Below are 27,014 nucleotides of genomic sequence, written 5' to 3' on the forward strand. Positions count from 1 at the left end.
ATTTGCCAGGCTGTCATCGGGCATTGTGGCAGAGTGGTCTAATGCGCAAGACTAGAAATCTTGTTCCTTCGGGAGCGTCTGTTCGAATCAGGCCAATGTCGATTTTTTTGTTTTTGTGCCATGTCATTTACCTGACTTTTGCAATTTTTCATGTTTATCATGAAATCTTTATTGCTTTATAGTCGTAGTTGCATTTGGGCAAGCCAATGAGTAAAACTTTAAATGTCCGTTGGTAATTGTTACCCCAAACTCTCTGCTTTGTAACCCTTCCCTGTCCCCTGTCAATCGTTGCTGTTTTTTAGTGTTTTTACGGTTTAAACATCCCTATCGTGCCTTACTGGCCGAACGACTGGACATACTCTCGATTCGATATACATCAGCAAATGGTTGCCAGTGAATGCGTTCCCTACAGGCAAGCTGATCTACAACCAGACTCCTGTAGTCTGAGTCTTCTTACATGCCTCACTCCCTCCTACGTAGAGTACCTTATGCGACATCACATTCACAAAGTGCGGATAAGACGGCACCTAGTTTCATAGTCTCCGAACCAGCATAGCTCTTGAACAAAACAATTCTTTAGTCTACTTGATTACGCGTCAAACGTCTACGGTGCAGCGGGGACAGCTCCCGAAGAACCCTGCCAACTCTTACCCAACAACCCACCACCGCCGCCCTTCTTCTTCTTCTCCTCCTCTTCCATCTTCAACACCAACTCTCCAAGCAATCCATTCGCCCACCCGAACCACGCACGCGTCCAGTCCTTCTCGTCCCAGCTGTTTACGCTCTCGTGCAAAACGCCTGAGCCGGCCGTCGAATCTAGCACCATCCGCAACTGCTCCTCGACATCCTTCTCTACGTCCTTGCTGCCCGAAATCGGATCGTATGCTGTGATAGCAGCAATGACGGCCGCCATGGGCCACGCTTTACCAGGTCCTACGTGTGGCCCGCCAACGGCGGAGATGGCGGGGCCCTTCATGTAGTACGAGTTCGCGTCGCTGAGGACGTACTTGCGCGTGTTGCGGTACACCTCGGTGTAGTCGTGCAGCTTCTCGCCCTTGGGCGGATCCGGATACTTGAAGTTGGAGTGCGTAAAGTTCCAAAGAGGTATGGCGAGGAGAGACGGTACGTTGGCGTCATCCATCAAATTCGCGCCGCCGTAGCCGTCCACCTCGTATGCGAAAATGTCACCGAACCCGGGCCGGTGCACAATGGCGTCCTTTTCGATGCCCTGTCGGATCCCAAACGCCTGCGCGCGCATCTCAATCGTCAGCTTCTTGGCTTTTTCGCCGTCGAGCTTGGCCATGATCTCGGACGCGGACTCGAGGTACTTTGCCCACATCATGTTGGCCGGCACCAGGAACTGAAAGATACAGGCGTCATCCGAAGGACGGAACGCCGTGCGAATCATGCCGTTTTCCTTGATCGGGTTTCCCAAGCCGTCGTTGGTCAGCGTCTCGCTGCCGCGGTTCGTCCACCCCGTAAACGTCCACGCCGACTTTTCCACTTTACCCTCGGGCGAGTAGGTACCCAGCCGCATCGCGCCCGCGGCGTTGACGGCGGCCTCGACGGCGTCGACCCAGTGGTATTTGTTAAAGTGCTGCCAGTCGCCCGTCTTCTCAGCGTATGAGACGGACATTTTCAGAAACGAGCCGAGCGAGTCGAGCTCCCATTTGCAGTCGAACACCTTTTCCGGATCGTACGCCGGCATGGGGTGGTTGTGCACGTACGCGCCGTTGTGCGTCGGCGGGATGCCGCTCTCGGGCGGCGGCTGGAAGCTGTGGCAATACGGCGAGATAATGACGTAGCGCGCGTGGGCGTTGATGAGGCCGCGCCAGAGGCTGGCGAGGGAGTTTGGGTCCCGCGAGGCCTCGAGGAGGGGCAGGTAAGGGCTGATTTGCTCGGCCGAGTCGCGTAGCCAGAGAGCGTCAATGTCGCCGGTGATGACATACGTGAGTTCCTGGTCCGTCGCCCTGGATTCGCCCGTCGCCTTGTCCGTCTCGTTGGCGTACCCCCTCCACTTGACCATGCTGTCGAGCGTCATGGGATACGCGTTCTCAAAAAGGCGGTACAGGTCAGGATCCTTGATGACGCCCTTCATGCGGATGATGAGGTTGTCCATGGCGGGGAGGCGGAACGTGCGACATTCCGGCCGGGGTCGGTTGAGCGGGAACTTGCGCTTGCCCTCGGACGCCGGACCGGGCCGCGAGCGCATCCAGTTCTCAAAGGACTCGCAGTCCGCTGCGGGTGGCGGTGTCGTCGGCATCGGCGACGACGCGGGCGCGCTGGGTTTCGGATCCCCGGGTCGGCCGGCGTCCGTGGGCGGCTGCTTGGCTAGCTCCTCGTCCTTGTTGCGGTACGAGTCCTGGCCCTCCTCGGCGTCGGCCTTGAGCTTGTCGGCGGCGGCATCGGGTTCGCCGTGTGCTACCGGGAGTTCCTTGTCCTCGTCCTGGTTTCCGAGTGGTTGCTTGCCGGCATCACCGCCGGCGGTGGTGGATGATTTGCCATTGTTCGCGACGCCGGCTGCTGCTGATCGCGCCGAGTCGAGGTAGCTACCGCCGCCTGCAAGACCAGAGTTGTTGAGGAAGAGTACAAAGATGATGATGAGAAGGGCAATGAATACGACGCGCGCGCGACGTGTCTGGATGCCGCCGCTCAGGACGGTGAAGGCTGGCATGGTGCTTCGTGTTTGTGGCGTCACCCCCTTGGGCGCGTCGTCCGTTCCAGTGAGTTTGTCTTCAGTGAGCGTTCCTGTGAGATGAGATCCCCGACGAATGTTGTGTCTTTCTCCCTTTCTGACGCCGATAATGAGTGTGGCGTTATGAGTGTTCACTCAGCTCATCCAGCCCATGACCAACTATTGAAATTCTCTCACTTCAAGTCAATTAGACATCGTGTGCAATGTTTCTAAAAGGCGGAGAAGAGAACTCAAGAGGAGTTGACGACCTGACGTGCTTCAGGCGACGGTGTCGATTCCCACCCCAAAAGGTTTAAAAAGTAAGGGGGTCACCCTCGCTCGGCATCCCACTATAGTTGGATTTTAGTTCCAGGGCGCCGTCTCGGTCGGTTCCAAGCAATTTCGGGTCGCTCGTGTTGCAGGATGATCCTTGACTAGTTTGGTTCTCTACTCTGATCAAACTTCTTGCGGGGAGGGGGGCATATTAAGGGACCACGAGGGACCTTGGACAGGACGACAAGAACTTTTTATTGATTCTTGAATGGTCCCCTCATTAGTACGAAAAATACGAATAATCTGTCTGCTTTCATCCTGCTGATTGGATTGGCCGCCGCAATGAAGCATGGCTTACAACCTAGTTCTTCTTGGGTCAACCTGCGCAACCACTCTGCTTCATCTGAGCGCGGGGGAACAACTAATCCAATCACGGACAACTGGCTCCGAACTGTGAACGAACCACGCGACACTCGGGTTGCGCCGCACTATCAAACGGTTGCAGCGTTGTGTGGCTGACCACCGCGCGAACAGTGGCTTCATGCAAGAACGCGTAAAAACATGCAATGAGGCAAAAGATTTAGTGCGATATCTCGACGTTGGCCTGATTCGAACAGACGCTCCCGAAGGGAGCGAGATTTCTAGTCTTGCGCATTAGACCACTCTGCCACAACGCCGAAGTTGTCGTGAACCCGCAATGAAGCGGGGATGCTGAGGAGTGGGCTTCGGTGCCACTACACCTCTCACGACAGCCTCAATTTGTCGACGGATTTTTCTGAGATCGCCACGCGAATATGGAGGAGTAAATTGAGTTGACAAGACGCGTATTGGCTAGCTTAGGTTACCGGTGGGATTCATGCCCACCCAGCTCAACGCGTTCGCCCACTCCTGAAACCTTGCGACTCATTGACGCAAACTCTGATAACTGGGACTGCTCCCAGCGGAATCATGGACGGCAAGTTCACAATACAGCTTGAACGTTCGCCAAAGGACATCACAGCTTGAATAACCGCGGCTCCGTCCCCTCCTCCGCCGCCCGCCGGACAATCCCCCGGTTCTTAACCCCATAATACACCCTCAGCGCCGCACACCCAACAACCACAACAAAAAGCAGCGCCGCATTAGCCCAGTGGCCCGTCGGGTACCCCCGGGTCTTCTCCTCGGCCTTGTAGACCCATACGCCCGGGATCTGCCCGAGCCCGGCGCCGATGCTGACGTTGAGCGCGATGGCGAGCCCCGTCGCCGCCGTGCTGAAGATGTTGGACGTCAGCCAGCCCAGCAGCGGCGGGATGCACGCAAAGGCGCCCGAGGCGCCGACGATGAGGCAGCCGTAGCGCGCGTTGTAGGCGTCGGGCGGGAGTACGGCCGACACGGCGAAGGCGACGCCGCCGATGAGGGCTAGGGCGCCTGAGTGGACGCCGCGGGCGTTGAAGTGGTCTGCGGACCAGGCTACGAGGATTTGGACGACTGCTTGAGGGTTAGCTATCTGAAGGTGAGGAATGAAGACTCGTTCTGTCAAGGAAGTTCTCGTCACAACGTACCGTATGCTGCAGCATATGGGGGAACTGACATCAGTTGCGCTTGTAGATCGACGAACCCGAGTCCCGACGTGATGGACGGCGTGAACAGCGACAGCGATGAGAACGGTGTCGACATGGCAAAGTACACCAGGTAGTGCCCATACAGTCTCCAATCCGTCAGCGTCGCCTTGGCTTCCTCCCACGACATGGTCTTGTGGCTGCTCTTGCTACCCTCGTGGTAGAGCCTCCGTAGCGCGAGGTCCTTCTCTCGTTCTGAAAGCCAGCCGGCGCTTTCGGGATAATCAGGTAAGAAGAACCACACGAAAAAAGCCGACAGACACGAAGGGATACCCTCGAGGATGAAGAGCCACCGCCACCCCGACATACCGTGCACCTGGTTCATGTGCCCGATCCCATACGCAATCGCCCCGCCAAACGCACCCGCCAACGTCGCGCTCGCGAGGATCATGGCGACCCTCACGCTCCTCTCGTCGTGCTTGTACCAAAAGGTGAGATAGTACACCAGCCCCGGAAACAGCCCGGCCTCAAAGACGCCTAGGAGGAACCGCACGCCCGTTACCGTCGCGAAGCTATTTGCGCCGCCAAGGCCGATTGTGACGGAGCCCCATGAGAACATGAGGAAAGCGAGCCAGCGCGAGGGCCGGAGCTTCTTGAGGAGGATGTTGGAAGGGACCTCGAAAATCGCATAGGCGATGAGGAAGATCATGAGGGCGATTGTGAAGTCGTGGTTGGACATGTGCGTCTCGGTTTGCATGTCGTGGCCCGTGGAGGAGTTTAGGATCTTTGCGTTGCCAATGTTGGAGCGATCGAGGAAGCAGAGGAAGTAGATGCTTGCGGAGAGCGGGATGATGCGCTTGTCTTGTTTCCAGAGGAGGGCCTTTTCTTCTTCAGCGTCGGCTGGGGTTGGGGAGGATGGTGAGGGTTCCTGTGATGATTTGGTTAGCCCTGGTATGTCTTGTGGTCTTCTGGTTTACGTGGTGACTACCTCTTTCACGGCGGGCGATTCAACATCCTCCCGACCTGGGGCGAACGAGCCCTTCTCCTCTGAATGCGAGGCCATCTTCAATGTCGAGAACGGGGTGCTGCTGAGTAGAACCTCGGTTGTGAGCACCGTCAGGGCTGAGTGTGAGCGCAGACAAGCTTTTTGGCCATAGAGGTCTCGCTATCTTCAGCCTTGAACTGTCAACATTGAAGTACCAACACAGAGGATGATTTCTGACTTTCATCACACAGGAAGAATCGGCAGCCTTTTCATCTCATCGGCCGAGGTGGGTTTCCCCATCCCCCGCATCCGCGGGGAAGCTTCTCCTCACCTCCAACACGAAAATCTCACCAAAAGCCTGCATGTGCCGCCATGCCGCTCCAGCGTCGCTATCTGGTGTGGGGTGTTTGTGATTTTCGCGAATCAACGGCTCGCTGTTGTAGTGCGACGATCGGCCGTGCTTGATGCAATTATGCAGGTTTAGCCAGACCAGTCACACACGATGACTGAGAACCGGAGTAGGAGGGAGATATGGGAGGTTGGGGGGATTCGCCTAAGACAATGCCCTGTCCCTCGCTTTATTTGGTGTTGGGTAGAATTGGGATCTGCAAAGCCAACGACCGAATCTTAGACCGCCTACATGACTGTTTGATCGTCGTTTATCGAGTCGTCAACTGTGCGATAAAGGAAACGACATTCTCTCTCGAACATAAAACCAGAAAAATCGCAACCTCGGATTCCCGCAAACTCATTTCCGCTTAGCTCGGTGAATCAGCAAACTGTCGTTTGAGTTGTGCGCCGAAGGCCCGAGACTACACGGGTCTGGATTGATTCATATTCAGGCGAATTTGCTGACATCCTCAATTTCGGACTTATCAACTGGAAATAGGAACCCAAAGTCGCTCAGTTGTAGTTTCGATAATATGAGAGTTGTTGTCCAACTCAAGACTAAGGAACTTCCCGCATTTCCACAAATACGATGTCTCATTCCATGCACATATCCGCTCACAATAGCTGCAGCCTGCAGGTTATGATTCTGAATCTGCCGAACTCCTAGGCCAACTAAATCTAGTTTGGGCAGATGTGATAGGCTGCAAAACGACTAATCTGCTGTTCGCTGCTGATTATATCCGTTCTCATCGCGTTGCGTTCCTGAATACCTTCAGCTGCAGCCAAGATGGATCGCGGGGTCTAAGACAACGTGCCGTTTCCGGTAGTTCAAGGACACTTATGGGGAAACAGCCCCTTGAGATATGAGCCCATTTCACATGCTAGCATCTGGAATCCCATTTACTTTCAGCCCTAGATGACTGCGAGCCGACTGGCTTCTCGTTGATATAATGGCCCCATGGGCGGCACCTTCGTCTCTGCTGTCGCCTGCTTCTCGCAACCCGATGTGTAACCTACTTCGATTGGAACAAGAAAGCAGTCAGAATGTCGACAGAATACGTCAAGTGCGCCCACAGAACCATCCCAGATGATGGCAACTTTGCAAACAGAAAAAGGCTAGTGATCTGCTGTGATGGCACGTGGAACAACTCGTAAGTCGGGCAACAGATGCGCATAGTTCTGCCCGTCTAGAGCGTACTGACATGGTTCCCTCAAGCAACAATGGCGGCGTACCCACCAACGTGAGTCGGCTGTCTTCTGCAGTCGCACACAAGTGCTGCACCGGCATGGCCCAAGTAGTCTACTACCACCGCGGCCCTGGAACGGAACAAGACAAGTGGGCCAGCTTTGTGGGAGGCCTGTTCGGTCTGGGTGTAAAACAGGTATGCGACAGTGACAGACGACCGAGAAAGATGGTGCCCGAATGATGCTGAACGGGACTAGGATATTGTGGATTGTTACCGCTTCATCTGCGATAACTACAACCCAGGAGACGAGATCATTATCGTCGGCTTCTCGCGAGGCGCTTTCACGGCCCGGTCACTCGCAGGCATGGTCTGCACGCTTGGTTTCCTCAACCGCTCTGGAATCAGCAGCCTACACGCCATTTACAACGACTACAAGGCCTTCAACGACTGGAAGCATCCTAACATGTTTGACCCCAAGGTGCATCTACTGGGTTTCAACCACGACCAGTTGAAGATGAAGATAGAGAAGGAGTACATGGCAGAGATTCAGCCGCTCGAAGATCAATTGGACCCCATGTGTGTCGGAGAGTTATCCGAAGAAGCGTTTTGGGATGTGGAGGAGAAGCTATTGAAACTCCTCGAACGTTACGAAAAAGCTATGAGTCAAGAAGCGTTGGAGAAGCAGCTGTATGACGACAAGAAGAAGTTGTTTACAAAGATGACTCAATTCAAACGGCCAGATGGCACCATGAAGTTTCGCCTCATGGCAGAGGCGTATCGCCAGCAGCTGAGCGATGTAAGTGATGTCTCGCTAGTCTCAAATGCTTGACTTGATGGCTGACTTCTCAGTACGAATTATGCTTGACTCGCATGATGGAAAAAGACGGCAAGGTTTCACACGAAGCCGTGGAAGGAAATATCAAGGCAGTCGGTCAGTTCATCTCCACCCCCAACGCTCAGTTCAACTCGAGTCTGCGGTAGCTAATCACCCCATTCGAATAGGCGTTTGGGAGACAGTAGGCAGTCTTGGGATTCCTAGGATGCCGTGGTGCAACTTGCACACCGCCGGCCGCCGTGCCGAGGAGGTAAGGATTCACCCTTGGAGGAAGTCCCGGGCTGCGATGGCAATATTTGTGCAATTATTAAACGACGCTTGACTACCAGCTCCGATTTGCAAGCTACAACGTCCACCCCAACATCGATCACGCGTTTCACGCCCTTGCCCTGGACGAATTCAGAAGCCCTTTCGCTCCCACGCTTTGGAGGTGCAAGAGGTCGAACACAAATACTCAGCTTCGCCAGGTTTGGTTTCCTGGATGCCACAGCAACGTCGGCGGAGGCTCCGATTCACAGCAAATCTCCAAGATTGCCCTTGGATGTACGTTACGCACCCCTTGTGCTGCACTCTCCGCTAGGGTTACTTGATGAACCTAGACTAACTCGGTGTTGCCAGGGATGGCGGATCAATTGACTTCCGTCGGGGTGGAATTCAGCACGTGCGAAATGCAGCGCATCTTCAGCACAATCTCCCACGGAGATACCATTCGGCCCTGGGGTCTCGGTGAGATCACCAGTCCGACATCTTTGGTCACGACCGGTCTCGACAGGGCTTGGAACATGATCACAGCGCCGTATCATGCGTACCACGGTCAATTCGCAGAGAGCTCGGCGCGGACGCCTCATTTCTACCGAGATGAGTCAGATGACGGCGACAAGAAGGTTTTGACACACACCAAGGAGCTGGTTCACCCCTGCGTCAGAGTCCGGTACCTGTACAACGGTCTCGGGCTAGACGACAAGGCTGAGTGGCGCTGTAATGCCCTCACTGGGCGCGGTTGGGACCTGAAGCTTGATGGAGGCGTAGTTCCAACCGAGATTCGGCAAGGTCGCGACCCGAAGATCGTGGACAAGTACAAGACCGTGGGCGGATCCGTCACCGCCATTCATCAACAGTATCCGAAAATTCAAGCTGAGGAAGGCAATCTCGTTGATACTGAGCAGCCCTCGGAAAAGAATATGTGGCAGTTGAAGGCTCCGAAAAACACTTATACTTGGACCCACCCAGAAGGCAAGGTGCTCAAAGAAGAGCAAATCGGCATGTGGGAGCGCATGTTCATCGACATCAACGACGACCTCGTCGACTTGAAACAGAGGAGCGACAATGAGAAGAGAGACAAACGGACGCGCGGTGACCGCCTAAGAGACCAGGCGACGAGCAGGGTGTACTACGCCCTGAGCATGGCGGAGTGGATTGTGAAGGCTTCCGTCGGCGCGATCTTGGGCACGCGGCCGGACAAGCAGTACCCGATCGGGTACCCGTTGCAGCATGGGTACTACGACTTTGTGTCGTGGCAGAGGGGCCTCAAGCATGGTGCTTCGGAGGTTGACTCGTCGGCGGAGGACGTGCAGGCAACTGAGAATGGCGATGTCCATGTTCATTATCACTGGATGAATGATGGTACGTAATGAGAGGTCTCGACTTAACCTGTAGGTTTATACCAGGCATGGGATACTTGGCGATTTACTTTCATTTGTCTGCTGGAACTTTATATTTTCGGATGCCCAAGGTTCTTGGCTCGAGACTTCTGCAACGTTGCCAATCAGTTGGGTAAAAAGGATAGCCCCTTTGTAACAGTCTGGACGAACAAAGAAGCAGCTATATTGTTCATTAAAGCGCAATTTTATTTGAACCCTTCACATAGCGACTCAACTTGAGCAAGTGAAGTGTTTCAATATTCCAGCAACGTGCTTAGACTTTGACCTGGGAGCCATAACCACGAATCGACCAAGCCTTTCCACTTTCAAAGTACGGCACGATGGGCCCGGGAGAGCTTCCTAGACTATTTGATTTGCCGAAGAGAACGAACTGAAAGGTTTCCTTCGTCAAATAGAAAGTTATCAGTCATCTCGACATCTCAAGGCTTCTCGAAGGGAGGGGGGGCAAGCACTCGGGTCTACATATTGCCGTCGGTCGTCTCAGGGGACCATACAAGTCCACACCCTGACCCCTACTACAGTGAAGCAAAGAGGCACGACTGGCTTAATCATCTCCAACATGGAAATGTAAACTTTCGACCTATGCTATCCACGTTGCGGCTAAGCTCGCCCGCTCGGTTTGGCAGGTGCCAAGTCGAGCCGCAGGCAGCAGTAAAATGAGCCAATGGCCCAACTCTTACACGTACAACCCCTGACCGAAGGATTTCCATGCAGCCAGGTAGTTGAACTCGTATAGAGTATCGATCACACGTAATAATCCTAGTAATGGCATGCGGGATGCCATGCAGGAACGCTCTTGTAGCTGCCAACCTATCAAGAGTCGAGGTCGCAGCATGATCTTCAGGGACCGCCGAGAAGATGCCGACTCAAGGAACGGCCCGTACATCTCTCCTGAGTCCTCGGTAATGCAGGACACCAAACCGTTCACAAATACGAGCCTGACTTGGAACTCATCCTAGAGAAATGAGTTGCATAAGAATGCCTCCTCATCCGTCTCTCAGAAGCCTGCAAACCTATCCTAGAGCGAGACGCCATCATCATGAGCAACGCATCCCCGGGAAACGACCAGGCCATTCCGCGTTATACGGCCAAGATGCTCTCCCTGAAGACTATCCTCGCGCTCTGTGCCACCATGATAAGCACAACCACAGCCGTAAGCTCCATCTCCGACACCCAAATGACAAACCTCCTCAACGAAGGCGGCATCGGCCTCGCCATGGCCGCCCAACCAATGTGGTTCTTCGGCCAAGCGATGAACCAGCCCCCGTGTATCCCAACACACGCAGTCCTCGACGGGCAACAAACCCCCGGCGCCGAGCTCTGCGGATGGCCGGACGCGGGATGTAACTGCCGGAAACCGGGCGTGGGGATCGGGAACGCGGCCCCGGATTTCCCAGTGTATTACAGTTACAGCAAGTGCAACGATAATGAGGTCCGGGTTGTGTATAATTTGTTCTATGAGAAGGATGGATTTACGCCGTCTGGTGTGTTTGGACACAAGTAGTAGGTCCCAACCTCCCCCGGCGTCTCGATATACGGATGTAACTGACAGATCATCCAACAACAGCGACTGGGAAAGAGTAATAGTCATCTGGGCAAAAGACTCCGCAAGCAACTGGCAGCCCTCACAGCTCTTACTCTCCCAACACTCAGGCTACGACCGCAAGAACTGGGGCGACATCCAAAACACCTTCAACACCGTCGACGCAACCCTCCCCCGCGGCGGAGACAACGGCAGAAAGAACCTCGACCATCCGAAAGTCTACGTCGCGTGGTCGAAGCACGCCATCTACCACGATAGGAATACAGGATGGAACGATTTGCTTTCCCAGCTGACGAATAATGCCTTTCGGTCGCAGGATTGGTGGCATTACCATGCGAGTAGTAAGTCTTCTCGAACTAGTTCTTGAGTTTGGGTGTGTCGTATGCCAGGGATACAGAGACTGACGGGTGATAGGCTCGTACATCCGCGCTGATGGCTCGACCGATACCGGGAGGCAGATGGCTGGGATGAATTGGGGATCGGCTACGAGTCATCCAGCAAGTGTCCATGAAGGGCTATGTTCTGCCTGAGTTGCCAAATATAGGACTCTCCAAGGGACAGAGTTTCGCAGCTCAATGTCAGAGAGGTATCCCATCTTCGAAACCGTTATCGTCTACTCATTTAGCGAACTACTATGTACCCTTAACGGGAGTGTATCTTCCAAAGTGATGCCTCTCCAGGGAGACGTTTTCTCCCATCAAATCCACAACATCAACGATGTGAAGCGGGTCGTGTACTGGCTCATTTGTAACTCCGACATGGAATCTGGTAAACGTCCTCAAAGAACTCCGATTGAATAAGTCTGAAAGGAGCTCGCTATCTCCGCCAGATTCGGGCCTCTTGCTCGCGCCAGAGATTCGACGTACGTACTCCGCCGGCCATGCCTCAGATTCAGCCTGCACCGTGTGCGCAACGGCTTCAATGGTCGACCCGGGAGGTATATTCACCACCCGGTTCACCATCCATGACGGCTCCGTTTCGAAGCGGAGGATGCCGCTGTCATCGGCATCTTTCGAAAAGTACTGGTATTGCAAGACAAGAGCGAGCTCCCCTTCCCCATCATTATGTGACCCTAGTGGACCTTTGAGGGGAATCACAATTGGCGACGCAAGGCCATACGATCTGTCCAGGCGATGCGTTATTGAAAAACCAGAGGGGCCATTATCATTCCGTCTGAACGTATACGGGGAACCAAGACTATACTATACCCCTTAGGTAGGGTCCGAACGGCACATCCTTTTTGGGCGAAGACGCGATGGATTTCAACTCCAATCCATGACGAGGGTTGAAATTTGATGAAAGTCGAACAGAGACTCCCACTCGCCCATACGGTTATTGGAAAGGTCAAAAGCAATCTTGATCGCCTGTAAAATAACCTTCCCTCCAAAAGGCGGCTATCAGGTGTGGGCCTGTCTGTGCTATCGAGAGCAAGTGCGATGACGTTGAAGACTTGATTGCGGCGCCGACAGAGCAGAGGTGCCAAGAAATTAGTGGAGGGGCGGCTCAAGCTCCATTTGTAATAATCTGCCCCTACTAGAAGTGGAGTCACAATGGTGATGCCCGAAGTCTCGACGCGCAATGGAGCACTGGGAATACCATTGGGGATTGGTTCGACGTCGCCGCATCCCTTGAAATCTGTAGGACTTGCCGCAAAGAGCGGCAAGCCGTCCGGGTCCTCCGGGAAGGACGGAAGGTTGACCGTGTCCTCCTCGCAAATAGTTCCCCACGCGAAGATGGACTGGTCGTTGTTATCTAGAATAATTGCCTCTTGTAGTCTCTTGAAGGCCTTGGTGCCTTCACCGTAGATGAGCGGCATATTGACGTCAAAGATACCCAGCAGGCAATAGGCAACGTCTTCAGTTCGGGTCGTCATCCTTTGTGAGGCCCAACTCATCCGCTCGGCTACACTCGCGCTTTCCAGGCTCCGCCCCTCCGAAAGGTAAGGTCTTTCAATACCTGTCCTCTGCTCTATGACGTCGTCGAAAAGGCCTCGCAGCCCTAGAAGTCTCCAATCTTGTGCATAAAAGACCAGAGATGATGGGGCCAGGAGCTCTTGGAGTGTCCAGCCGCGGGTGAACCACCGACTCCCAGCCAGAGCCGTCCCACACTTGTCGGTCCCCGGCTTATAGTATGCCACGTCGGAGAGGTAGGCTAAGCAGAGGCGGGCCCCTTGGTACCACTTGAACATAGAGTTGAGGGCCTCGGAGAGCTCGCTGCTGCTGGCCTTGTCGATGCAGCAAGTATCAATCCAGATCCAGGAGTGGCCCCGTTCGCGGGCCACGCGGCAGGCAGACTGGATCTTGGTCCATCCAGCTTTAGCTGAGGGGCCCTTTTCAAGATCTCGAAAGAGGACTTCTTCGTCGCCCCAAGTGTGCGAAAGAATGGCGTATTCGGGAATGTGGCCCTCGACAAACTCGCTCAGTTCCAACATAGTCGTTTCTAGAAGCCGCATTTTGCCTGGTTGGCTCAGTCGCGATGTCGTAGCATGACAATGTATTGTTATCCAACCAGACGTTCTCGAAAGAAGAGTTGAGGGGTTGCCGGGGATCAGGCTATCAGCAACCAAAATGCGCTCATACGAAGCAGAGCTGCGTGATTGGGCTATTCCGTGGGGGTCATATCAGCGCCGCAGCCCTGCATGATGCCCTTGCACGACCGAGAGGAGCAATTGAGAAGCGGCTGAGAGGCACTCCGAATCATCTCGCATCAAGGGCGATTACAATTCTGGCTGAAGATATTGGGGTCCTTCATTTGACTGAGTTGAAGGTGCTAGCAGATAATGGTATGCCGGTGAAGCTAAGTAGTCACCGAGGGAATACCAACGGCTAGGATATCAACGATAGTGTGAGCTCACATCGGGCAAAGGCGCTGCAACGCACCGGTGAGTGAGTACCATTCTGATTTCAGATCAAACACGGGTCCAAGTAACACCTACATGGAACTGAACGATGTTGTTGAAGAACGTCGTGTGAGATCGTGTGAGAAAAAGAAGAAACAGCCATCACAAACATTGAATCCTCAAGCTGACGTAAGGAATCTAACACATTCCCAGCTCAGCTCCCCTCAGTCCAAAGACCACCGACCGGCCCAAGCTCCTGCACGCCATAGCCCCACGAGCTTAAGCAGCCAAAAAAAAAAAAACAAAAAAAAAAACCAAAAAAAAAAGAAGGGGAAGGCAAGGCCAGTAACGCCCGGACCTTACTACGCCCCCGACTGCAGTTTCCCCGCCAGTCGCCCCTTGGTCCAAGCACCCCGTGCCCCTCCTCCCCGAAAAGGAAAAGAAGGAGAAGACGGAATAGAAGGAAAGAAAGCCCCCGCGAGTCACGACGATACAACAGTAATACACCAGTGACATTCTCACTAATTAAGGCTACCTTGGATGCCACAACGCGGTCTGATGGCCCAGAGTTTTAACTTTGGAGACAAGCAATCAAATTTCATCACTTTCCTGCAAATAGAGAAGAAACAGTAGCATTCTTTTCCATCCCTACTAACGTACCGAATACTAATATTTAATGGACGCCGTTCGAGAATTTTCAGCCCAGAAAAGTGCCTACTGTAGCGGTTCCGTCGTCATCTTTGTTCGCATCTCGAATCCCGCATTCTGCAACACCCCCGCCAACATCGCAGCATCCAACCACCAAAAACATCACCAAAACACATACAAACCGGGACCCCCTCCTCCCCCTAACCTCGCAGAACATGGCCAAAGCAGATCCACTCATAATAAACTCCTACACAATCAAAATCACGCAACCCACCCTCATCCCAGTAACCTACCATTGCCTCATCCCAAAAACCTACCAAACCCTCCTCACCATCCTCAACCCCACCTCCATCCAGCCCTTCCTCTCCGCCACGCCCCTAACATCCATCTCAAAACTAGTCTACTCAAACCCAGACTCGCACTTCTACTCAGACGCCCACACCCTCCAACTCCTCGCCTACGCACTCTTCCACGCCGTCATCTCCTACGGCCTCTCCGTCGAGCTCCCCCGAACGCTGCGCCGTCCCGGCCAAAGTCCAACTCCGCCTATGGCGCGTCTACCAGACCGCCCTCCTCCTCGTCGACATGTCCCTGCTCTACAGCGCCCATATAAATTTTACTAGCGAGGGGAACCCCATAACCCCGGGGGCGTGGCGCACATTCGACCGGATCCTCGTGACTTTAACGCAGGTGGCAGCGCTCACGAGGGTTCTGTTTCTGCTCAAGGTGGGGGGTTCCCGTTGTCGCCTGAGGAGCTGCTGCAGCAGCAGAAGGAGGAGCAACGGGCATACTGGGCAGAGTCAAATAGGAAAAGTCGCGGATGGTGAATGGTGTTGTTGTTTAGGGACCTCAAGCGTAGTGTGCAACAGTCAATGGGGAGTCATCGTCACACCGATATGGAAACGAACGGCCGGATGTACTTGGCATCACGTGCCTTTGATAACGGTAACGAAATGAATTAGGGTATCATCAAGTCCAGTCTATCCTCAGCCCATCCCCGCCAAAAGTCGTCTGAGAAACCAAACATGATGCCCTGTAATGCCGTCTGCTTCTCGTAACGAGTTGCGCCTCCCTTAAATAGGCTTATTCTATGATCCAAACAATTCCACGCCGCGCCACAAATCGTACAAAACATCTTCTCTCATAACAGCGTCAAGATTCCCCAATTACACCCCTTCCCATCATCATCTGAGCCCGAATGCCCCCTTTTCAACAATGAATCGGACGGGGTGTCTTGCTCTTCTCCGGAAGCTTAGCGGCCTTGCCCCACGTCCACCGTGGTTCGTAGCAGCCGGCGTCGGGCTAGGCAACGGCAAAGGCACTTGTCCCGGCGACAGGCCGTTTCCACCACGCTCATCGAATCCCCACCGCATAACCCCTCCGCTTCGGATCCAGTTCTCCAAATTCCGGCACTGACTAACGTCCACCCATTGTAGTCGACTACATCCTTCAAGCAGATTCTCGACACCGCCGCCAGTGACTCTAACGCAGCCGCGAACCGAGATTCCCTCCAACTCATTCAAGTGCAGTGCAACCGACTGCAAGCTTGCATCCGAGACGGCACTGCCGCAGAACGAGAGGCGAAGTTCGCGCAACTGAGGCAATCCCAGCGCGACGACCTCCGTGGCGGTATCGGACAGAGCGCAGCAAAAGGACAGATCCAAGTGCGTCAGGTTCTTGGCCGCACCCACAAGGGCGACGACCGCGTTGTCAGAGAGGTAAGTGCAGTCCGCAAGGCACAGGTGAGACAGGTTAAGGAACCGGTAGGGAGCCCAAGACTGGAAGCCGGCGTCTGAAATCGACGTGCATCGAGTCAGGGACAACGACTGCAATCGATTGGACGCATGAGCAGCGAGGTGTGCCATTGACCTGTCGGTAATGTGTTTGCAGTACGACAGGTTGAGATGCTTAAGGGCAGGGCAACCAATAATGGTTCCCGGCTTGGGGATGTTTGCAGCTCTCTGTTGAGCCTGTTGCGTCGCGGCCTTTTGAGGCTTCGACTTGGCTGAAGAGCTGGATATCACCACCTGCTTGCTGGGCGGTTGGGGTGGTGGCGGCTCGGGGACTACCCAACCTACAACACGTGCAAGTAAGTTGTCGCCAACCTTGCGACAGTTGCTCCAGTCAATCTCCTCCAGACCCTTTGCGTTCTCTGCCATTTCCAAGATCTGATTTGCAGAGACATCCCACACAGATCGCATGCGCCATCGCTTAACATTGCGGCCACAGCTCTCCCAAAGACCTCGGAAACCGTCGTCGGTAATGTGGAAGCAGTTGCTAATGTCGATTGTCTCGGGGCGGTTGCCCACGAAAGGACCGATGACTGTTCGGATGGCCAGATCTGTGATTCTTCTGTTGTGCTCGGATAGGTCCAAATCCAGGCAGACCTTTGGGTGTGTCGTCAACAGCTTGCGCCAGTGGGACGAAATGATTCGCGCGCGCATCAGCTCCGCAACATTGAGGAATCGAAATACTTCCACAAGCAAGTCATCAGGAAGAGCTGGGGCCTGGGCCGGATGTGGACGCCGTGGCAGTGTCCGGGCTCGCTTGACAGGCAATTCTTGCTCAGGTGGCGACTGTGGCGGGAAAGAGAAGCGGAGAGGTGTCGACTCGATCTGGTGAGTTCGAAAGCCGTTCGTCACTATTGACGACGAGATGTCGGATTGCGGGGCAGGCAGGGCCAGGGAGTTGCGTCGCCTGTTTCGCATATTCTCCATGTCCACGCTCAAGAAAGGATCTGGGTCCTTGGGCTCCATTGTTTCCATATCGTCTTTTGTAGGTGACGTCGGTTTCGAGGGCGTCGTGAACGTGACGTGCGGTAGGGCTTTGGGTGTCGTCGGTGTCGGGGGGCCTGACTTGCTGGTTCGTTCCATAGGGTCCGCATCTGACATTTCAACGTCGTCGTCGGAATTCTTATATCTCTTACGAGCCGTTTCCTCAACCTGGGACTTGATATCGGGCGGGCATCGGCTCCAAAGAGTGTCTAATGCATCTCCGGGGATCATCAAACACTCGACCGTAGTAATCGCCCGCACTGTCGCTGTTCGACCTTCGGACAACCCAAGACTGGCCACTTCTCCAAAGTATTGACCTGCTTTCAATCTTGGCCTGAGATAGGTCGCACGAGCTATCTTCTTTGGGGGCTCATTTGGTGCTTCATGAACAACCTCTGCTTCACCTCGGACAATGAAGAAGATCTCGTTGCCGGCTGACCCTTGTTGAATAATGTCGGTAAACGGAGGGTATGTCTTTGGCTGAACGCTGAGTCCAAGCTGATGGAGGATGTCAGGAGGTAATGTGGAGAACAAAGGCAACTCTCGCAATGTTCGTCGCACGTTGACGAAACCACTCCCGAGGGCACTACCCGCAGCAGGGTCTTCGATGGCGCCAGGACTGGGAGATTTCCGCTTCTTAGAGTTGACGACGGTACCCTCTCTGATGGTGCCTACCTCACCCATAGACACTTCTCCTGGCACCGGTTCTCTTGCTCCATTGGTCTGTGTCGAGGCAGGCTTGATGAGTTGACCGCCTTCCTGGCGCTTCTTCTTGAGAATGTTTAAGCGCTCCTGAGCTTCGTGACGAATCGCCCGTTCCATATCCGGGAATTTCGGTAACTCGGCCTGGAGGTCTTCCTTCTTAAGGACCACCAGAAGGCATTTTGTGCGAGCCACAATGGTCGCAGTTCGAGGGACGTCCATCAATACTCCGATTTCTCCGAAAAAGGCCCCGGGCTTGAGTTCTGCATATATGGCTTCACCGTCTCTAGAGGTGACAGCCACAACTCCGCGCACCAGCCAGTACATTGCTCTGGCATCATCGCCCTCTGTGAGAATGTGGTCCTGTGCCGCATGAACCTGCGGTCTTAGATGGTTTCCGATGGCGGCTAAAAACTCCTCTGGCGCTGACACAAACAGGGGAAATGATCTGATGCGATCAACCAAGTCGAGCGGCATGTCGCGGATGGTGGAAGCGGTGAGAGGAGATGGGCGTATGGGGCGTGTAGGGTTCGTGTCAACGTTGAAGGACCTGAGGAGTGAGAGGGAATCCGGCACCCCGCCCGCGCCTGCGCCAGTATGGGCGAGGGCGCGGTAGGGCGAAGGGGACGTTGGGGAGCGATTCCGCCTCATGGTCCTCGAGGGATGCCGCGTGCGTGGTCGTGTCGACGCCAGGTTTTCGACGTGCCTTGCCGGCTAAGCTCTCCGCCCAGTGGGAAGGGCAGAGGGCCAAAGCTTCAACAGGGCTTTGCCAGTGCACACCCGGTCTGTAGCCTGTGCTCCGCAAGGGCGGCCGGAGGAGGAGAGTCCTCTCCGTGCCTGTGTTTAAAAGCTTCCTCCGGTGCTAGATTCCCGCGTTTTCCGTCGGTAGTGTAGACAGCAGACGAGGCTGGTGCATGCTCCGGAACGGCGACTTAATGTGCAAGGTATTGGATTCGCCGTGAGGAAGTGTCAATCGCGGGGTGTGGTAATGAGAGATACCCTGAAAATTGGGGACCTGTTATTTGTTTCGCGCTGTTTGACTCTCGATGTGGAAGTTTCCCCTTGGCGATTCGGGAGTGAGAGGCGATCGTGTTTGGCTTGAAGGCGGGGTCTTCGGAGGAGCTTTGAAAGTGGGAGGGTCGGGGTGGTCGACAACGCCGAGTGTCGCAGATCGTATCACGCAACGTCGCCGTTGGAAACGGTGTCTCTGGTCGCTTTTGGAACGACAATTCGCCGGCACGATGGAATGATTGATGAGGAATGCGGTGACACCAAGTGGCTGCGCGAAGACAGCAGCGGAAAGTTGTTGAGTGTCTGGTACCGGGTGCTGTGGAAGCTGAGTTTGGGTGGCAGATCTGCTGTGGAAGTCAAGTCAGAGAGAGAAACACACGGTCACTTTTGGCCGCTGGCGATTTCATGACGGACAGTAGGCGATGGAGCACTAACCAAGTCTTTCACGGTGAAGGTAGAAAGACAACTATTGCTGATTGGAATTGCTCTCGACCCGAAATAAACGACTCCTTACGCGGGGTTCGGCCGGTCGCAAGGAGCGGGTAGGCAAAGGCGAGATGAGTTACGAGGGCGGTGGGAAACGAAGGTACCGGGGTGGGTTGTTCGCAGCGGCGGGATCGGAGGCGATAGAGTGATGTAGGCGAGCGAAGAAGGCGGATGATTCGCAGTCGCAATATTGCAGATCAGTTGGGCCAACAAACGGGCAAGGGGATGGACGATTGGAGGTTGCGATGAGGAGATCTCCAGCAGAAGAGGAGGATAGGAGGATGACTGCTGCAGGAAAGGGTAAGCGGGAGTGGAGGGGGGGGGACTGGGAGGAAGAGAAACGGCGATGGACGAAAAGAGAAGCGGTCGTAGGTTTGGGAAGGGACCGAACTGGGGCGACGGGACGGGTGCGAGGATTCCAGGAAGGGACGTGAGGGACGTGTGAGCGTGGGCGCAGATGTCGGTACGTAAGGAAGGAGGTAATTACCTTGCCTTTTGGTGTATTTTGGTGCCTTCCATTTGGTACGGAGTACGGTACGTACGGTACCTTCCTCTGGGTGGAGGCGGCGTGGGCGGGTGTGGGCGTGGACGTCGCACTGAAGTGGGCGGGTGGGCGTGCCCTGCCCTGGGCGTGGGCGTGGGCGTCCATGGCACGGCGCGGACGTACTGTGGAAACGTGGGACGTGGGGAAGGAGCAAGAGTCGTTCTAAACTAGCTGCTTCGTTCCTTCCTTGTCGTTTCTTTCTTTCCTTCTCAACTGGCTACCCATGGCACCTTCCTCAGCTGTTCACTTCATCTTTTGCCAAGATTACATAAGGCAAGGTCTTGTCTACCTGGTCTGCTGGTATACAATTACATGACTAGGTACATATGAGTTAAGGTAGTAAGTAAAGGATGGCAACCTGGAAGACGTACGGATAGAAAGACGAAGATGGATGATGCTGCGTTGCGTCCCCTCCGTTCCTCGCAACCTGAGCGCGAGTGCCAGAGAGACCCAAACTGCGTCAACCAACAGCCAGAAGTAAGCGACTGTGCGGTGGACATGTGCAGATGCGCAGATGCGGGAGCTGGTGCAAATGCGCCGCAAGGATCTAGCAGAGAGGGAGAGAGGACACACTCGCACACACCAGAGAGAGTTCCGGAAGGTCAAACACGGACAGGACAGCCAGACGAGACGGGCCAAACACCTTCGTCTCTTCCTCAACCTAGCACATCTCTTCCAGCAAGCCAGCAGGGAGCCCACGTCTTCAACTCCCCCTTCTGCCATATAGAAGCCAGTAAGACGCATGTTCACAATACCACTGCTGGCGATTGGGGAACCTTTCAGCTTCAAGCTTCAAGCAGACTGGAAGACATCTAATCTCGTCAAGCATAGCCATGACAGTTCCAAGGGTCACCGCCACCACCTCCCTCTTCAGACACCAGGCACTTGGTATCCGCACACACAGCTTTTTTCCCATCGCTAGCACTGCGGCGTGCCAGCACTCGCACAATGACGCTCAGAGGGTGGGGTACTGGACACGAAGCTTGTACTCATCAGGTACCGATCTACTGCACACGGACCCATGGGGCAGTCGATTCAGGGGTGCACAGTATGTCACTGGCAGGGTGACGAGACAAAGCCGCAACCTGACCCCAAAGCTTAAACAGCCTGCGCTCAAGGGGGCGTAGTCGTGTGGCCGCGGCGGCCGCGACAGGCTAGAGGTGAGGCATCTGTTTCCGTACAATCATCGATACGATGATAGTTGCTATTAAGGCGAGGGCAGTCGAAGAGTCCAACGACAGAACGATCATCAAGCCATCAACTCCGGCTCTGTCATCAAAAGTCGGCGGGAAAACACTGGTACAAACAGCGGGAGCTTACTGTGCCTGGGCGTGTCCCAAGCTTCTTGTGTTCCCTCCGCCGGGCACACCCAAGCTGTTGTTTGTGTCGACATACATACGTAGTCATTACCATATCTCTGCGTAGGGCACCATACTTTACAGTTTCCCTAGGCGCACTGTAAAGACCTGGGTACCTCGTCAGCAGTGGAGGAGAGCCAAAGCTAAAGTAAAGGGGGAGGAGCCTGGATGTGCGACAGACAAACTGCAGCTTTCGCGACCTTCGCCTGCGGTGCCTTGTCTTGCCCTGAGCAGAGGAAACAAACAGTCAAAAGACAGAGACATACGGGATGCTCCGTCGTGACGCTTCTCTGCCAACACAACATTTGGTTGACAACGTGCTAAGTTATTTGATGATGTCAGCAAAGGGCAGACAATCAAGAGACACTGGGAGAGAGACCGACTAACCGCGACCACCACAACAACTTGAGCCATAACTACCAAACACCTCTTGGCCAAGAATAAGGGGAGCACTGCCTACTGAAATTGCTGCAGGCAACTATAAGCCGGCAGGCAACGTCAGTATTGGCTGCCGCGAAAGCGAGACATGAGGCTACCTAGCTAGGGCTGGCTCCAATAGCGATAGCAACATAGTACTACCTACCTGAATCTGCGCACTGCTCCGGTCACCGGTGTGACGTTGAGGCATTGGAATAGAGTGAGTAGCGTAGCGTAGCGCGAGCAACGGATGCACGCACCTTGCTTAGCCCCCTTGGGCACAAATCCAGGGCAGCCGCTCAATGGTCTTGGTTTCTTCCGAAGGGGGCGTCGCTAGATTGGCCAGAGGAGGATGGCGGCATGGCCAGAACAAAAAATCAAAATTTGACAGAAATCAAACGGCCAGCTGCCGGGCGGGCTTTGGGATTCCTTTGTTCTCTCAGGCTTCTGGCGTCGTTTCCATGCCGGCTTCTATCCTCGGCAGGTCTGGCTTCTCTCTCTTGCATTTGCTTTTTTGCCTCTGCCTCTGCCTCTGACTCTACTACACCCACTCCCCCCCTCGGGCTAACGGCAGTTGCATGTATCACCTTAGACTTCATGTCCACAGGTTCGTCTGCTTCCCATCGCACCCTCGTGCTCTGGAACTCGTTTCCCAGGCTTTCAATCTGATGCGATGCGAGGCGGTCAGAGAGACATTCTAGAAGCTCACACGGACACGGCAGCCCAACCACTCGGTTTGTCAAAGCATGTCGCATCCTTGCTCCATAAGCCTCGAGGTAAACTCAACAAACAAACGAGAAGCAGCATGTGCGCTAGTGTCGAGTCGAGAAGAGAGGCCAGTGATTCTTTTTCAAGCTTGTACGAAGAGTATGGCAAACTAAGCTTGGAATCGGAGATTGAGACAAGAATGACCGTAGGACGAGGACGGCAAAGGCTGCGAAGGCAACAGCGTGAACAGCGGGTGCGTGAAGATGGAGCGAGGCCGGGTAGAGTGCCATGGACGCGGACTTTTGTCGAAAGGCACAAAATAGAAAAGATGAAGGCGAGGCGCGTGCAGGCCGCAGCAGCGAGGAGCGAAAACGACCGAAAGGCATACGGCCGCCGTCCGTTTCGCCGCAGGTCCATCCTCCACTTCCAGCAATTGACCTGGGACTGCGAGAGTCTTGGACACAACTTGATCTCGTCGTTATCCCCAAGTCGGTTCAGCCTAGGACAGAAAGGCGAGTGTGGGTGGACCGCCATCTCACCGCGTGTCTCAAACTTGCAGCCCGGGACCCCCCTGGCTCATCGGACCCGAAATGGCGCGCACGGTGCACGCAACGGTCTTCGGAGGGGTAGCAGTCCACAACGGCTGGAGGAGAGGATGCACCAGGTCAACCATGTCGGCGATGGGTGAAGGCCAGGAAGCTTGGGGGGATGATGGTCAAGGCGTTTTCCAACGGAAGGGGATCGATGCGTGGAAGACTCATGGAAGACGGCTAGAAGCCTGCCAAAGGTTGGATTGGTGGAGGGCGATGAACGCGGGGATTTCGCGCCGCGCGCTCCAGACATGAGCTCTGGCCCCGGTATGTTTATCGTGTCTGCCCAGCGTATCTTAGCTGCGAGAGTTTGTCGAACGATCCAGCATCAAATCCAGGGCGCGTGAAGAGTGGAAGAGTGACTCGAGATGGATTCTTGGCCTGGCTGGTAATTGTCATGGAGGTTGACTCCAATCTGGGAGGTTGTTGGAAGGATGTTGAAGGTGCCTGAGATCTGGGGTGTGGCAGCAGGAGGTGCCTGACAGCGCTTTGGCTGGTCGCCTCACTATTTCACTTGATGGTGACTAAGCCGCTTTCCTGAGGAGGAAAGTAGTGGGAAGGTGCCTTCCTCGACAACATCCTCTGCGCCTCCTTCAACTGCTCTCAATGGAACTTGGGTATGGAAGGGGCCTCAGACTTCGAGGCAAGTCAAGGCAGGCTCGAGATACCTGTTCAACTTGGGGAAGGTACGGAGTATCTTCACATCTTGTCTCTTTCACGAAGTGGATCCTCCTTCCTTGCTTCCTTTGTTTTCTCACCCCGCCAGATCTGCACCTGCCTGCGGGAGATCCATGGAATTATCTACACATGGTGACATGCAACATTGAAGGGTCCATTTGCCCGTCTTCCCGTCATTGATTTCTTATCCTCGCCATTTTTCTTCTTCTTCTCCCAACGACGTCTCCGCGTCTTGCTCATTGCTCCCCACCTGCATACTAGAAAGAAGCATGTGGCATTCTTCTTCACGAATAAGATTTTCACTCCTCTCCAACTCCGTCAGCCAGGGCCATGGATGGTCCATGATGTGCACACATCCAACCTCGACTCCGTCGTCCCGTCTCCATCTCCGTCACATTGTTCTGCAATCTTGCCAGTGTTTCACTGCATCGTTGCTTCGGTGCCCGATGCAAGAAGACATTTCCCAAGCTTTCATTCGTTCCGACGTCCCCAACTTCTTTTTCGGCTCAACTTTCGGCGCACACCATCCACGCGGCGTCATGGGCCACGCAACAAAGAAGAGGACGAACTTAAACCCGCGAGTAATTCGCCTCGTGCTACTTTCCCATCCCAATCGTCGGCTCGCTTCCCGATATCCGGTCCCGCTGACCTACAGAGAGCCATTGCTTAGACTTCTGTATCCTGAAACGCCTTTTTTCCTATGCTTCGGGCCCATGGGACTAGGACTATCTGATTCAACATCATCGGCGACCATCCCCACGATGACAGGTATGACCTCAAGCTGCAGGTCAATGCGCGCATGAACATACGGTTAACTTTTCGTGTATACACGCTCCACCGCGACTGACATGACTGGCCACACTCGGTCACTAGCTAGGGTCCGCAGTCCGATGAGTCGCAGACCATTGCAGATGCTGCGCACGCGTGGCCCAGCCTTTGCAACCTTCAACGCCTTGACAAATCCGACATCTTGCATACCACGTGTTTCCACTTGTCAACGATTGCTCGATCACGTCGCACGGTGTTCAGGGCATGTTCCCCAGGCTTATTCTTTGTCCAAGTAGCCAGGGTCGCGCTGCTCTACACACATCGTATCGCTCTTGTTTCCTATAACGTGCCAAGCACTATTGATAGCTTGAGTCCTTATGGTTTAGGGGCTTCTAGGACCTTGATATTCACCTCGTGGGAGACCGACCACCAGCTTCAAGATTCGGGGCCATCTAGTGTCCAACGCTACACCAAGCCAAGTTGTCGACAGAGCAAGCTTCGACCAAGAGCCATCGGAGGGAGGAGGAAGAAAATGTGTCGGATCTTCACGTGCTTACTCCCACATGAAGATGGCCTTCAGCCATCCTCAGAACGATACGGTTACATGTCCCTTGCCTTCAAGATCCCACGATTCGTTCAATGGTCCCTGCTTCGTGGCCCGAGCCCACCCCAACCGACAAAAAGGCCTTTCCGGACACCTGTGATCGTCTTGAAACAATGCACGGCTCCGGTCCGCTTCTCGAACCAAGCCCAAGGCCTAGAGTTCGGATCCTTCCATGATCCTGGCCATTGGTTGACTGGCTTGAAGTGAAGAGCATTTGAGAATAATTCAGCTTCAGTCGCTGCACCCCACTTCGGCCATCACGATAGTAAGCTTCTGCAGGCCGAAAGAATTGGGACTGGGAACCTGGGTACACTACCTACCACTACTCAGGTGCTGACTGCCCGGGCAGCCAGGCTACACATGGGCTGGGTGGCTGATATTCCTATCAGACGTAGCAAAAGACTATGGACAAGGGCAAGCTCAAGGCGAAGGCTACGCTGTCAACATCGGGCGATCATAACTGACATGGATTTCCTGGAGGCCATTCTTCTTTGTCGGCACAGTAAGGTGGTCTGGGAAAATCGACTTAGAGCGACTGGTAAAGCCAAAGTGGTATTACTAATTAAGGCATGGTGTGACAATCTCGTTCTTTTTTGCTCTTACGGTAAACACATAACGTTGAATAGCCGCCGCATCCTGCCGGTTGGTACTGTTGGCCCAGCTTCATTTGGGGATTTTCGACCACTAGACCCTCTGGGCGGTCTCCCGGCGTACCGTCTCAATCACGGTATCATACGGCAGAGAGGCTCTGCTCCATTATGCGCCGCCTTGCATCCCATGGACAAGGGGGCCAGCCTTCAGTCTGCCCCTCTACATCAAAGACTTAGTTTCGAACCCAGTATCCACGGCACACGCGCAGGCCGCGGCGCTTGTAGGGACTACATTTCCGACGCCCGCACGGAATTTGGTGCTGTCGATGGTTGGAACAGTGCTGGGTTCGGCTACGAATAAGCTTGAGAGCTTATCCTCGTAGGCTTTTGTGTTATGCAGCTGTTGTTGCCGTCGAGGGTGGTCTCGATTCGGCCCGAGGTATCGTCCGTCTTTGTGCGGCGGAGATCTTCGCTGCATAGGCCGCCCGTAATCGAGTCGGGGGCCGAAAGCTTAGGTGAACGTCGAAGAAGCGACGAGGATGTCGTATCTTGTATCTCGTATTTCCCAGATCTTGTTCTCGAGCAGGGTGGCATTACGACGGACTCGTCCGGGCATGGAGTATTCCGGATCGGGGAGGGGTGGGTCACGATACGGGATCCACCCCGGTCTGCCGTCGGGACATAGCGGGTCCCCTTGCTTGCCGGGGACGGGGCGAGTGGAGTGCCACCATTCCGATGCTCGCCTCATCTGGGATTTCCGGTTGCTTTTCCTCTTACAATCCGCACAAGCCTTGTGTACAGTCAAGACCCTCCGAGGTATTGCAGCAAATCGACCCATTGGCGCAGAAGCACGCCCTCCCGAGGTTCGGATCCTCCTCTCCTTCCTTATCGCCAAAGATTTGTTTCCAAGCGGATGCGATGATGTTGGACGCCGGGGTTGTGTTGCCGTTGCTGCTAGATTCCGATGTGGCTGCTGAGGGTGCTACTGTGCCAGCCGCGACAGTGGGGGCTTTTGAGACAACTGAGGGGAACTTCAGGGGGTGTTGTTCAGTGTCGACTGGTGCGGCGCAAGCTGTTGAGGCGAGGATTGCGACGGAGAGGGCGGCGGAGAGTCTCATCTTGGCGGTGGGTGGGGATGAATGTAGAAGCTGAAAAGTTGCAAGAAGGAGATGAATGAGTTGAGTGAATGAATGACTTTGCTCCAAATCTCG

At 54.5% G+C, this 27,014-nt stretch overlaps 9 protein-coding genes and 2 non-coding genes across 11 annotated transcripts; 5 read left to right on the top strand and 6 right to left on the bottom strand.

The window, feature by feature from the left end:
- The first annotated feature begins 19 nt into the window (after positions 1 to 19).
- On the top strand, positions 20 to 101 carry BDP81DRAFT_t379. The gene has a single exon. It is a non-coding gene; the product is annotated as a tRNA-Ser (tRNA).
- A 503-nt stretch (positions 102 to 604) lies between these two features.
- BDP81DRAFT_455904 (uncharacterized protein) lies at positions 605 to 2,674 on the bottom strand (the record flags this gene model as incomplete). Its single annotated transcript, XM_060593111.1, has 1 exon — positions 605 to 2,674. The coding sequence occupies one exon, from the start codon at positions 2,672 to 2,674 to the stop codon at positions 605 to 607; it is 2,070 nt and encodes a 689-aa protein (XP_060437837.1).
- An 867-nt stretch (positions 2,675 to 3,541) lies between these two features.
- On the bottom strand, positions 3,542 to 3,624 carry BDP81DRAFT_t380. Its single transcript has one exon. It is a non-coding gene; the product is annotated as a tRNA-Ser (tRNA).
- A 317-nt stretch (positions 3,625 to 3,941) lies between these two features.
- On the bottom strand, positions 3,942 to 5,548 carry BDP81DRAFT_400863 (major facilitator superfamily transporter; the record flags this gene model as incomplete). The annotated part of the gene is made up of 3 exons (XM_060588745.1): positions 3,942 to 4,414; positions 4,489 to 5,413; positions 5,474 to 5,548. The coding sequence occupies 3 exons, from the start codon at positions 5,546 to 5,548 to the stop codon at positions 3,942 to 3,944; spliced, it is 1,473 nt and encodes a 490-aa protein (XP_060437838.1).
- Positions 5,549 to 6,874: 1,326 nt separating this feature from the next.
- BDP81DRAFT_442884 (uncharacterized protein) lies at positions 6,875 to 9,788 on the top strand. Its single transcript, XM_060591696.1, has 7 exons — positions 6,875 to 7,011; positions 7,077 to 7,242; positions 7,304 to 7,843; positions 7,897 to 7,978; positions 8,050 to 8,132; positions 8,212 to 8,425; positions 8,501 to 9,788. Exons 1-7 carry the CDS (start codon positions 6,905 to 6,907, stop codon positions 9,511 to 9,513), a joined length of 2,205 nt encoding a protein of 734 aa, XP_060437839.1. The 5' UTR covers positions 6,875 to 6,904; the 3' UTR covers positions 9,514 to 9,788.
- A 932-nt stretch (positions 9,789 to 10,720) lies between these two features.
- On the top strand, positions 10,721 to 11,616 carry BDP81DRAFT_335946 (uncharacterized protein; the record flags this gene model as incomplete). Its single annotated transcript, XM_060585881.1, has 3 exons — positions 10,721 to 11,046; positions 11,111 to 11,427; positions 11,501 to 11,616. 3 exons carry the CDS (start codon positions 10,721 to 10,723, stop codon positions 11,614 to 11,616), a joined length of 759 nt encoding a protein of 252 aa, XP_060437840.1.
- Positions 11,471 to 13,538, bottom strand: BDP81DRAFT_485903 (HET domain-containing protein; the record flags this gene model as incomplete). Its single annotated transcript, XM_060595185.1, has 2 exons — positions 11,471 to 12,208; positions 12,295 to 13,538. 2 exons carry the CDS (start codon positions 13,536 to 13,538, stop codon positions 11,719 to 11,721), a joined length of 1,734 nt encoding a protein of 577 aa, XP_060437841.1. The 3' UTR covers positions 11,471 to 11,718.
- Positions 13,539 to 14,559: 1,021 nt separating this feature from the next.
- Positions 14,560 to 15,471, top strand: BDP81DRAFT_171608 (uncharacterized protein). The gene has a single exon (XM_060582166.1). The coding sequence runs from the start codon at positions 14,602 to 14,604 to the stop codon at positions 15,184 to 15,186; it is 585 nt and encodes a 194-aa protein (XP_060437842.1). The 5' UTR covers positions 14,560 to 14,601; the 3' UTR covers positions 15,187 to 15,471.
- Positions 15,472 to 15,515: 44 nt separating this feature from the next.
- Positions 15,516 to 18,665, bottom strand: BDP81DRAFT_442890 (cyclic nucleotide-binding domain-containing protein). Its single transcript, XM_060591697.1, has one exon. It carries the CDS (start codon positions 18,524 to 18,526, stop codon positions 15,758 to 15,760), a length of 2,769 nt encoding a protein of 922 aa, XP_060437843.1. The 5' UTR covers positions 18,527 to 18,665; the 3' UTR covers positions 15,516 to 15,757.
- Positions 18,666 to 22,041: 3,376 nt separating this feature from the next.
- BDP81DRAFT_171631 (uncharacterized protein) lies at positions 22,042 to 23,652 on the top strand. The gene is made up of 2 exons (XM_060582167.1): positions 22,042 to 22,472; positions 22,588 to 23,652. The coding sequence occupies exons 1-2, from the start codon at positions 22,226 to 22,228 to the stop codon at positions 23,259 to 23,261; spliced, it is 921 nt and encodes a 306-aa protein (XP_060437844.1). The 5' UTR covers positions 22,042 to 22,225; the 3' UTR covers positions 23,262 to 23,652.
- Positions 23,653 to 26,314: 2,662 nt separating this feature from the next.
- On the bottom strand, positions 26,315 to 26,921 carry BDP81DRAFT_455911 (uncharacterized protein; the record flags this gene model as incomplete). Its single annotated transcript, XM_060593112.1, has 2 exons — positions 26,315 to 26,573; positions 26,638 to 26,921. The coding sequence occupies 2 exons, from the start codon at positions 26,919 to 26,921 to the stop codon at positions 26,315 to 26,317; spliced, it is 543 nt and encodes a 180-aa protein (XP_060437845.1).
- Between the last annotated feature and the right edge of the window lie 93 nt (positions 26,922 to 27,014).

The sequence above is a fragment of the Colletotrichum phormii genome (genome assembly GCF_030913505.1).
Source record: "Colletotrichum phormii strain CBS 102054 chromosome Unknown BDP81scaffold_43, whole genome shotgun sequence".
Lineage (NCBI taxonomy): Eukaryota > Fungi > Ascomycota > Sordariomycetes > Glomerellales > Glomerellaceae > Colletotrichum > Colletotrichum phormii.

Coding starts and splice junctions, on each gene's coding strand:
- BDP81DRAFT_171608 (XM_060582166.1), top strand. CDS start 14,602: ATGGACGCCGTTCGAGAATTTTCAGCCCAGAAAAGTGCCTACTGTAGC.
- BDP81DRAFT_442884 (XM_060591696.1), top strand. CDS start 6,905: ATGTCGACAGAATACGTCAAGTGCGCCCACAGAACCATCCCAGATGAT. Junction 7,979..8,049: donor AGGAAATATCAAGGCAGTCG/GTCAGTTCATCT, acceptor CCATTCGAATAG/GCGTTTGGGAGACAGTAGGC. Junction 8,426..8,500: donor CTCCAAGATTGCCCTTGGAT/GTACGTTACGCA, acceptor CGGTGTTGCCAG/GGATGGCGGATCAATTGACT.
- BDP81DRAFT_171631 (XM_060582167.1), top strand. CDS start 22,226: ATGGCCAGAACAAAAAATCAAAATTTGACAGAAATCAAACGGCCAGCT. Junction 22,473..22,587: donor CTTAGACTTCATGTCCACAG/GTTCGTCTGCTT, acceptor CGGACACGGCAG/CCCAACCACTCGGTTTGTCA.
- BDP81DRAFT_442890 (XM_060591697.1), bottom strand. CDS start 18,526: ATGCCGCTCGACTTGGTTGATCGCATCAGATCATTTCCCCTGTTTGTG.